At 32.6% G+C, this 12,106-nt stretch overlaps 1 protein-coding gene across 1 annotated transcript; it reads left to right on the forward strand.

Moving 5' to 3' along the window:
- The first annotated feature begins 6,265 nt into the window (after positions 1-6,265).
- On the forward strand, positions 6,266-11,860 carry LOC141697503 (DEAD-box ATP-dependent RNA helicase 53-like). The gene is made up of 8 exons (XM_074501909.1): positions 6,266-6,836; positions 7,586-7,713; positions 7,917-8,325; positions 8,429-8,527; positions 8,617-8,841; positions 9,107-9,268; positions 9,704-10,384; positions 11,537-11,860. The coding sequence occupies exons 1-7, from the start codon at positions 6,402-6,404 to the stop codon at positions 10,370-10,372; spliced, it is 2,127 nt and encodes a 708-aa protein (XP_074358010.1). The 5' UTR covers positions 6,266-6,401; the 3' UTR covers positions 10,373-10,384; positions 11,537-11,860.
- Positions 11,861-12,106: the final 246 nt, after the last annotated feature.

A 12,106-nucleotide genomic window follows, 5' to 3' on the forward strand; every position in this document is an offset into this window, starting at 1 on the left:
GACGTTGTCTAAAGTACCAAAAAGGATTCTAGTGAAAGTACAGTTGTTTATTGACAATCAGTATCTAAAGCAATAAAGTTGAGACAAGCTTAACAATGCAATCAAGGCTATAATACGAAGACCTGAATCGGGGTTAGTCGTCTGTGAACCAGACCAGTTGCACTAGGCGTCAACAACTCGTGAAAGGAATCTTTGTATTATTTATAGAAGGATTGTTAAGTTGAGGAACGCACTTGGATTGAACATTTATGTGTTAAAGTACGAGAAGAGGTGTGTGGGGTATACAGTTAAACAGCTCAGGGACTGGCGAAGCTCAACGTTTAATTGGTAAATTAAATAAATTTATTTAGTGGACTTTAATATAATTTATTTAATAAACTTAAAATGATTTATTTTATAAACTTTAAATAAGTTTATTTTATAAATCTAAATTAGTTTATTTATATAAGTTATATTTAAGTTAATTTTATAAATTAATTTAGTTACAATTTAAACTAGAAAAACAAAAAAAAAAGAGAAAAACAAAAAAAAAGAAAAATAAAAGAAAACAAAAAGAAAAGAAAAAAAAGAAAAAAAGAAAAATGAAAAATGAAAAAAAAGAAAAAAAAGAAAAAAAAAAGAACCAGGTAACATTGCTAATTAACTGGTCGCCACACAAGTTGTACTTAGTTTTGTTTTTAGTACAATTTGTACTAGTAGCCCCTGTGATCGCCACAAGGGAGTTAAACTAATAAAAATGAAATAGTGTTGTACTAGAACTAGCAGTTAGTCGCCACAGAATATTACTCCTCCCCCTGTACCCCTGGTCGCCACATAACAATATATTTGGTCGCCACAGAAGTGCCTCTCCTCAGCCACACAATTTTATTGGATAAAGTCTACACTTTGCAGTAGAAGATAGAGTCATTCATTTTTGGATCAGTTTCTGTTCATCTTCTCTCCAAAGAGAGGGGAAAAAGTGGCAACAAAGATTTACAGAGAAGCTCAAGCTTTTTGTATATCCGTTTAACTTCTCACCGAGTAACGTTATAATGCCCGATTTAATTCTTATATATTCTTAGGGGCATTATAATCTTTACCCGGTAATTAAATCCTAGACAAACAAAAGCTAGATCATTGTATAGGATTTGATTTGTAAATCTTTGTAGAAGCTAGGAACTTTATTGTTCTTAGATTGTAGCTGGTCAATTTATTTACCGGAGTGTAGCAACACCCCTCGAGGATTTATATACGAATATATATTTCCCCGAATATCTTGTGTTCCTTATTTTTATCATTCCAAACACTATTCCTCTCAAGAACATGAAACCACTAACCGAACACTAAATCTTTATCCACTAAAGATTCAAATGAATTCTTAATTTAGTGATTATCGTATTCAACCCCCCCCCCCCTTCTACGATAATTCGGGACCTAACAATATTCTTATGCGATAAGATGAATACAACATAATGTTACAAGTGCACCATGATATTTCAACTAAGTTTTAGTACAAATTAAGATGCATCATAATACTTTAAGTTAACCCACAGAGCATACAAACATCATTATTTGATTTCATGATTTTGTAAGTTTACAAAATTATGCGTAATTATTAAAACCAAAATGTGAAATAAAATATCTTTATTAAGTATACATCATGAGTTACTACTAACCTCCATTATAGTAGACTTCTTTACTTTCTTGGAGTAAACTGAACGCCTGAATACCTATGTCAAACAACATAATAACTTTTTTCTTTTTTAAATTAATATAGGGAATTCCCCCCCCCTTTTAGGGTAGTAATATGTGATGCTAATTTGTGTATTAGTGTAAAATCATGTATATGTAGCACATTTAAGCTCTAAAGATTTGTTGGAGTGTTGTGTAATACAATTAGCAAACTTATTATTATTAAATTTAAGTCAATAATTCTACCAAATTTATCATGTTTGGGTTGGGTATAACTAATATTAGTATTTAAAAAATAAAAAATATAACTGAATCAGGTACATAAATAAGTCACGAGTAATCTGATTTTAATAATAATCAGATTGAGTGTAGTGTTGATTGATAGTTAGAACATACTAATTTTGATTATTAACCGCTTAACATACTAATTATTACATATTTAGTTAGTTTTTATCACAATCAAATATTGTTACAAATTAGTAAGATTGTCAAAATTAGAAACACGATTTATTACATTTTCACACATTATAACTTGACTAACAGCATCCTATAATTTTGTATGTTAAAATTAATGAATCTGTGTAAGATATTTTTGAATATGAGATCAAATTATATGCAATTTCCATTAAGTAAATCATCTGTCAAATCTTTTTTTGTATGTTAAGTTGCCAAAAATCATAAACCACTGCTATACTCGAATTTGCAACATGTAACAAGGATTTTTTTTGGTTAGCTACACAGTATCACATTTCGAACGATAAAAAAGTTAAAAGCTACTTCCAATCCAAGCCTAGGGATTTGCGATTCGAATTATTGGCCTTTATATCACTGTACCAAGAGAGATACCGAGTTCAAATATTGATTTGGTATTACTTTTCTTTGCAATCCAGAACATTATGTATCCATAGTAGCTGCGCTATTACTATTTTTTCCTTTAAGCAGAGTGTGCAGGTGAGAGAATTATGAGTATAATTCTTATGAATGAGCACCACTTTTCCAATAGACCTTATGTGCCAAATAAAATATTAACATTTATATCCAATACACAAACCATCAGAAAACATTTAATATTATGAAACCATACATAATTAAAAGTAGTGCTACATTAATTGAAAATAAGGATCCAATTGAAAAGTATGAAAATATTGGTCAAGTATCTGAACAAACAAAATCACTTGCAAAGCTGCAAATTTACTTCACCACTTAACGGAAAAACTTATGTCACCCTGATTCTCAATCAAGGTGAATTCTAGAGTCTTATTTTTCTTCAATTTGTTATCTGAGATGAATTTATTCCATCCAGCTGAAAAACGGCCTTTTCCACCTGAAATAATTATAGTAAGCTGCCATGTACCACTTCGAGTTATTATCTTGATCCGTTCACCAGACTCCCAATCACGTCCTCTAGGTTTAATATGTTCTGGAATACGCTACATTTAGCAAGAAAAATATATTAGTAATATAAAGACTACAAGCATATTTCCATTTACGAATAGAAAAAACTAACAATACCACTCCATGTGTAGAATTATTCGCATTTGATGGGTGCAATTTTACAGTAAACTGTATCGCATCCTGTCCAAAATCTTCAACTATATCCTCTTCCATCATATCAAGAATTACATTATGCGTTGCACCTTCGTTATCTACCATTGCAAATTAAAATCAAATTAAATGTAAATCAATAATCATATTATACTAAAGAAAATGATGAGTAGAAGATTCCTAAATTTACAATTATGTTACCATCAACTTCAGTATATATATTGATTATGTCCGTATACCCATGATCATGTACAAACATTTTCTCTTCTGCTTTAACATTATGTGATTATCTAATTCATTTGATACATATCACTTATTTGCAACCTAGTGTAGTCCAAATCAGTTTAACATTATAGGCCATTAAACTAAAATGGAGTTGATCTTTAATTAAACCTCAATACCTGATTTCTTAGATATTGCATCCCAGATCCATTTACCAGTTGTAATCGCTGCACCACCCGTCATACGAGATACATAATCAATCTCTTTTCCATCTAATTGGTATATTCTGCCTTGGAGCAAGTTTTCATGATCAAATGTCAATACAATTGTTTCGTTCTCAACAACTTTGTAGAATTCTAGCATTGCACTGAGATTACTGACATAACCTCCATTGTACATATATGATATACACCACAGATTATCACATGCAACGATTTTTTTTAACATGGTTAGCTTCACGCCATAAGCATCATTAAAGTATTTTGGTACCACCTTATTGCACACAGAATATAATTTGTATATATCAGGACCAAACAAATAGGTACTTAAGGTATTCTTTGTACCAAATGCTTATATAAAATTTATTATATTTAAATTATGTACACAATCAAAATATCATACCAAACATCCTTTTTGAAGTAGAGACTCTGACATTATTTTGTAAAAAGAACGAGAAGACTCCACTTTATCATCCGCAAAAATCAAATTATTACAAATTAATGTTATAAAAAACTATGATTATAGTCTACTTCATGATCTAAAAAAAGAACAATGTATGTACCAGAAGAATGTAAATCCGATGCCTCATGTGCCTTCAAATATAATTATTTTATCAACTTTATATCTTATCAGCCACCATTCTATACAAATAATTTTAGTTGCACTATATGAGGTTAAGACATTGTTCATTAGTCCGACATACCTGGATTTATAGAATCCACAAAACCAAATACACTTACCAGGCTTTATCATTTGTGTACTTGATAAATTATGCAGATTCATGTTGTAGAGAATCTTTTATCAAATATATTTATATTTGAAATAGATTTTTCATTGTAATAAATCATTATGTAGATAATTATTATTTTAGTAAGGCGAATGTGTATAATTATTTTACTAGCAACATTGATTCATGTAACAATCTCAACATTACCATATAGAAAATGTAACTTATTTTCTACAATTATTTATTTAAACATAATAATAAAAAATATCAAGATATTGAATTTAAGGATCATATTAGCACACATAGCGCGGACATAGATACCTCGTTATCTTAATACATGTATATTAATGTATTTTAAAAAATAATCTAGACCACATTATCTACATAAAATTAATGATTATTAATTGGGGTCTCTAGTTAGGGCTCTCTTTTGAACTCTCCCTATATATATATATAATTAATAACGTACTTAAAATTGCAAAAAATTTAATATGTGGATAGGTAAATTAGGTCATCTACCTATATTCTAACATTTGGGTAACAGAATGATATTTGCAACGAAAATTAAAATACAAGAGTATCACTCCTAAGTAAAATAAGTAATGATAACACTTGTAAAATCAAGACCATTTGATGGTTATAATAAATAAAAAAATTATCAAAAATATATTTTTTTAATTTATTTGTAATTTTACTATCTGTTGAAAATAATTGTAAATATATACGGTTTGTAACTGAAATCAATCATGTATGTAATTTTTTTTATGTTTTTTAAAAAGAACACAAAATTTTTATTACATCGGTTTGCGATATCAATTTTTTTTAAAAAAAATCATCTTTTTGCAAATAAAAACTTTAAATATTTATATTTTTTTGCAAAAAAACTTCAAAAAACACATTTTTCAAAAAAACCTCTTAAAAATAATCCTATTCAAAATTTATTTTTACATGCTTAATTATTTTACGAATTTATTTCAATTTATATGTATGTGATTATTTTATTTTAAAAATCTCTAGAGTTCAATTATTTTCAAGTTCCATATAATATATTATCAGAAACCCCACTCTCTTTTGTATCTCTAACTTCATATTCTCTTTCTCAAATATAGTCGTTATTGGGGCATGCATCGATTTTTCCGGTGAAAAACCCCAATCTCTATATTTTTTTTGACTTTTCTTATTCTTGCTATTAAATCCTCATTTTTATCATTTTTTTTTCAAAAATAATTCTTAAATAAAAAATTATCAGAGTATCCAGATTTTCGATCATCTTCAACAAAGCATTTGATTCTTCATTTTTGAGGGGTTCAGATTCTCTTATTTTTGTGGATCTAACTCTTACTTTTATTTCGTAATTTTAATTTGGTCCTAGTCGTTTCTTAGCGAGAATTTTGGTATTTCTCTGATTTATTTGTGAGAGTATGATTTTTGATTTAATGAAAAAAATTTGAAGGGGAATTGTAATTATGGTCGATAGCTCAAATGAGATTAGTCCAACTGAATGTGGTGCAACGGGTCCATATAAATATTTCATTTTAATAAATAATGTTATTGTATCTTTAGAATTGACGGATTAATCAACTATTTTTTCTGTTTTATTTTTGTTCGATGTGACTATTTTTATAAATGTGGTGTTTCTTTTTATTATTAAATTATTTTTTATCCAAAAATTTTCTAATTTAATGAGCATAATTATTAAAAAGTTTAATATAATCAAAATATTTATAAAAATAAAAATATATAAATATTAAAAAATCACAATTAAAAAGTAACCCTTTGTTTGGCAAAATTTGGTTTAGTGGTGTGTATTGTGCAACAAGAAAACAGTTAACCAAACACATCCTTCCTAATTCCTGTATAAAAATATCTGGCGATATTTCCGTGGCCACCGCTACCCGGGGTTCAAGTAAAACACTAAAACCCCATTTTGTCATCATCATAATTCATAAACCCCCATTTCTCTTAAACCCTAAAATACAACGATCCCATTTTTAGGGTTTTCAAAATCTTGATCAAAATGAACACAACAGCTCTCGTGTTACTTCGAAGATCAGCCTCTTCTAAGCGACTCACACTCGCTTCCTTCACTCAGCGAGCTCTTGTTCTTCTCAATCCCACCACTAATCTTTCTCCAAATCATCATTTTGTTGATACCCATGTTAACAATTTCTCTACATATACAACCTCTACATACAGTAATGATTGCGCAATTAAAGGAATATACGATTTGAAATTGAGGAGGGGTTTTCATTCTGGTGGGTTTTTGAATGTTAAGAGTGGTGTGGAGTTGTCGAACATCGCCGCGGCGGTGGATGATTTTAGGGATGACGATCCTAAGAGAGAAGGGGATGGGAAAGGAGACGAGGGTCTTGAAATATCGAAACTTGGTATTTCGAATCAAATTGTTGATGCTTTGGCTAGAAAGGGTATTACTAAGCTTTTTCCTATTCAGGTATATGGATTAAAAAATGTTATTTTTTTGTTATGTTTGTGTGCTAATAATTGGATGGTATGATGAAAGTTTGGATTTTTTTTGGTTTTGAGTTTAAAGCTCGCGGTTTATGTGTGATTGTTTTGATTCTCGATTGTGTAGTGTAGGTTTGTTTAATTAATTTTTTTAGGTTTAGTTATCAAGTTGACCGCTATATAATTAACAAAGTTTCAAATTTACCACCGAAAAATTTGGGGTCTAAAATTGGCCACTTTCAAGTCGGTGGGTCTCAAATTGGCCACTTTTCAAGTCGGTCATAAGCTAACGATATCTCAAATTTATCACCGAAAATTAGCATTTTAATGTGAAAAATGGTCAATTTGAGACCCCAAATTAATCGGTGGTAAATTTGATATTTCTCTAGGTATATAGTTGTAAATTTGATACTTAAGCCATTTTTTTTTATCCCACGGGCTAAATTTTATTACCTTCTAGTTGGTTCATTTACGACCGACTAACAATACCTTGGACTTTGTGGGATTAGATGGGATTAGATAGTTCACCTCTCAAATGTACTTAATTGTATGCTAGTCTAGTTCACATGACTATTTAAATGATTTTGTAACTGTGTGTGGTGTAAAACTGGAGCAAGTAGTAGCAAGTAGTTTTCTGTTTGATAGATAAAAACAAACACGATCCAAATGTTAATAAATATATCTTTTCGGTATATTAAACTGGAGCAAGTAATTTTTTGTTTGATGGCTTTACAGAGAGCTGTGCTTGAACCAGCAATGCAGGGACGTGACATGATAGGCCGAGCTAAAACAGGAACAGGAAAGACTCTTGCTTTTGGGATTCCAATTATGGATAAAATTATCAAGCTCAACGAGAAACATGGGTTTGATATATTTTTGATACTCTTTGCTCTTCTTCAAGTTAACTAACGTTCTTGTTTTAAATTATTCACACACACAAACACATTATAGCTCTGACACACACACACACAGATATATATATATATATATATATATTCCTGATCGAGTTGCCTTAATATTTAGCTTTATAAGCAGAGATGTTTAATGACCTCGCCTTTTAAAACAGAGCTGGAAGAAATCCCCTGGCCTTGTGTCTGGCCCCAACTCGAGAGCTTGCTAGACAAGTTGATAAAGAATTTTCTGAGTCTTGCAACTTGTATACATTATGTGTCTATGGGGGCGCTCCAATTCATCCTCAATCGAATGCACTTAAAAATGGCGTTGATATAGTTGTGGGAACACCAGGACGTGTCATTGATCTAATTAAAAGGGGTGCACTCAATTTGTCTGAGGTCCAGTTCATGGTTCTAGATGAAGCTGATGAAATGCTTAAATTTGGGTTCGTCGACGATGTTGAAATGATCTTAAAGAATTTGCCGGCTGAACGCCAGACCTTAATGTTCTCTGCAACAATGCCAAAATGGATTGTTGAACTTACTAGGAAGTTTCTTAAGAATCCGTTGACTATTGATCTTGTAAGTGCCATGATGAACAAATCTCCTTACGTTGTCATAATATAATCTAAGATATTAAATCTGCTGCACTTTGGCATGGTTACTTACTATTTTTATGTTTTAGGTAGGAGAAAATGACCAGAAATTGGCCGAGGGGATTTCATTATATTCAATTGTGTCAGAGATTTACGAGAAACCTGGAATTATTGGACAACTAATAACTGTACGATCACCTGGCTCTCTTTCTTCATAGTCCTTATATTTTGACTGATGGAATGATAACATCCTTTTGTATTTTGTTTCTTTTTTTAGCAACATGCAAACGGGGGCAAATGCATTGTTTTCACACAAACGAAGCGTGATGCTGATCGATTAGCATTTGCAATGAAAAAGAGCTTCCCTTGTGAGCCTTTGCATGGGGACATCACACAAGCTCAGAGGGAAATGACTCTTTCAGGATTTCGTGATGGCCGCTTTAATGTTTTAATTGCTACCGATGTTGCTGCTCGTGGTTTAGATGTACCTAATGTGGATCTGGTGAGTCTAAATATGTTCCATTTGTTTCTGATTGATTTGAAAGCTTTGATGTGAATTGTGATACCTATCTTTCTAAAGAAAAAATTACAAGTATAAAAATTGTTGTGCCAAATGGAATGACTTTGGCGCTGTAAAAAGAATTCAAGAATGCTATGCAAGACAGTGATGTGGTATAACTAAACCATAAAGCTTGATATTAGATTTAGCTCTTTGATATTCTTAATTAGATTTTCATATTCTCTAACTAAATAGTATACTTGTTCAGGTGATACATTATGAAATTCCAAATTCGTCAGAAATTTTTGTCCACCGATCTGGCCGTACAGGTCGTGCAGGGAAGAAAGGGAAGGCTATTCTTATTTATTCATCGGACCAGTCTAGTAATGTTAGGCTTATTGAAAGAGATGCAGCGTGCCAGTTCACAAAGGTACTGTCTCAGTACTTAAGATCACGTTTTTTTTTTAATTTAAATATAAATGTCCATCTGATGAAAGTAATAGCTGCAAATGATTCATTGAAGGAAGTAGTATGGTAAAGTATAATTTATCTTGAATTTCTATATTGTAACACTTCTATATTTATCTTATTTTCCATACTTGTGGAAGTTACTGGAGTTATAATTGGGTCTGGGTGACATTAGTTTTGATGTTCTTCTCTATGAAAACATTTAGTTATCTAAATTGCGGAGTGAATTTGGCCATCTGTTCTGTCCTTTTTCTGGTTGATTATCCCCCCTCTCTCTCTCTCTCCCTCTATATATATACACACACACACACATCTCTGTGTGTGTATATGTGAAAATCTCACAATTCTTCTTCAAGTTAAATGTAGTAAAATTGATATTTATTTACTTTCTGATCAGCTCCCGAGTATTCAAGCAGATGCTGTAGTCAGTGACGTATTCAGGAGAATGGGAGGTAGTGGTAGCCGTTTCGGATCATCTGGGAATATGGGAGGTAGTCGATTTGGTAATTCAAGTTATGGTCACTCTAGCAGTTATGGTGGCCATGGAGGTGGAAATTTTGGCAGTTATGGAGGCTCATCATCTGGCCGCTCAGGTGGTTTTGGTGCCCCTTCAGGTGGATCGAGTGGCGGGTACGGTGGACCGAGTGGCGGGTACGGTGGATCGAGTGGCGGGTACGGTGGATCGAGTGGTGGATTGAGTGGCGGGTACGGTGGATCGAGGGGTGGGTATGGTGGATCGAGGGGTGGGTATGGTGGATCCAGCGGAGGGTATGGTGGATCCAGCGGAGGGTATGGTGGATCAAGCGGCGGTTTTGGTGGATCAAGCGGCGGGTATGGTGGATCAAGCGGTGGTTATGGTGGAGCAAGCGGTGGGTATGGTGGATCAGGTTTGGGACGTTCAGGCGGTTTCGGGGAACTTGGATCAGGTTCTCAACATTCTGGTGGTTATGGTAACCTAGGTGGCTCAGATCGTTATGGGGGCTTTGGATCAGGCCGTTCTAGTAATAGCACTGGGTCTAGTGGGTTTGGATTTGGCAATGACAAAGTCAACGACAACAAATTCTGACCTAGTTGAAATGTAAGTTTATTCTCTCTTCATCAAAGGAATTTTGTTTGTTTTTTATACCACCAAAGAAATTGTCTTGTTAATGTTTTATTATGAACCTGCATTATATGTCACCACTATCCTGGTTCTCTATCTTGATTATGAATTTATGATTGTATTACACGTGTATATGGATCTTATTATGGCTTTAGCTTGCTAGAAACTCTCGTTATGTTTGAGCAAGGTATCCCAGTTTTTTAGTCCTCCACCTATTTGTTCACAACCGCATCCAAATCTGTTACCCCTTCCAACCTTTACCAAAAAAGAGGATGTCACTTCACCCCTTGTTGATCAGTCTTAAATTTCTTATTTTGGCCCGCGAATATGAAATTGATAACAAGTTGAAGCAAGTAATTTGTTTTCAACTTATATATAATTGCCCCCATCTATACATGTAGTTTCAGAGAAACTGCTGATTTAAGATGTGAATTAGAAAAAACCAGTCTTTTTATAACTTGATCCCTGCACTGCTAAGTGGTGTCAACCCAGTTATGAAAGAAAAAACCATCAAATTTTGTAGTAGTGTTTGGAGATTCCTCTAAAACTATTAGTATTTAAGCTACTATTTAAATCCATAAACCAAACAAAGCCATATGCAGTTTGCATTTTGCTTGTAGAGCAAGTTATGGTTGTGAGATGGTGAAATGCACACAATATTTTACCTCTACTCTAAAAGAGTAGTGAAGGCTGTCTATGCAAAGACCCCTAGCCTGCTGAGTGGTATTAAATGCAAAAATAAGAGCATTTTATTAAAGACTAGGCACAGTTAGACATCTATCAGACAATATCCTGGAATTAAAATAGAAAACAAATTAGATAGTACTCTAGATGGTTGTTTTCGCATTCAAAAATAGTTGTATTGAAAGTAGGATGGCTCCAGTTGTGGTTGATACATTATTTTCCATTGAGTATTAGTACAATTTATATAGTTATCCCATTAAGAAATTAGTTACTAGAGTTGTGATGTATTTCTGAAGTCAGGAAAAAATGCTTTCGAAATCATAATGTTTGATGGTTAATGACTTAGTTGTCTGAGTTCATATTCTTCAATAAAGGTGGTGTAGAGATGGACAATTCGTGTAGTGTCATTTTCTCATAGATTTGTCCACTTCTCAAATTTTGCAGGAATCTGTGTTCAAGAAAGATGACTTTTCAAAAAATTCTTGAAGCAATAATGAGCTACATACACATAGGAAGTGTATTTAGAGGCGATAACACGAGATTTTCCATGAGGGCAATTATAGAAACTTCTCCGGTGCTAATACAGAAATTGTTGTGGAGAGATCATTTGTTATGTGGAGAGATCATTTTAGAAATTATATATTGCTTAGCTAGAACATTAGGAGAAGCTTTCATCATGTTATCAACTTCTCATTGAGGTGAAAACAATTTGTCCAGTTCACTATTTGTCTAATTTTTAGTAGTTTGTTACTTTCGGAACTTCCTTTACCATCGTCTCTGATCAAATCACCAACTTATGTTTGGAGCTGGTGGTTGACAATTTGACATACCTTGCGGTTACAGGTGAACCATGTACAGCGTGGTTGATTACCAGTGAGCGATTACCTGTGGTTGGAAATTAAATTTTATTTGTACTAACGTACAAATGATAATTTCAATTTAAACTTGATGTTGGTGCAAGCAACTCTTTTGCCTTTATCTATACCTCTTTAACAGCTGTCAGAGGGCAGGCGA

The sequence above is a fragment of the Apium graveolens genome, chromosome 11 (assembly GCF_009905375.1).
Source record: "Apium graveolens cultivar Ventura chromosome 11, ASM990537v1, whole genome shotgun sequence".
NCBI classification, from domain to species: Eukaryota; Viridiplantae; Streptophyta; class Magnoliopsida; order Apiales; family Apiaceae; genus Apium; species Apium graveolens.

What these genes read in the sequence shown, in the direction of transcription:
- LOC141697503 (XM_074501909.1), top strand. Translation starts at nt 6,402, where the DNA reads ATGAACACAACAGCTCTCGTGTTACTTCGAAGATCAGCCTCTTCTAAG. An exon ending in TTATTGGACAACTAATAACT is followed by an intron (nt 8,528 to 8,616) that starts GTACGATCACCT and finishes TTCTTTTTTTAG; the next exon opens with CAACATGCAAACGGGGGCAA. An exon ending in CAGCGTGCCAGTTCACAAAG is followed by an intron (nt 9,269 to 9,703) that starts GTACTGTCTCAG and finishes CTTTCTGATCAG; the next exon opens with CTCCCGAGTATTCAAGCAGA.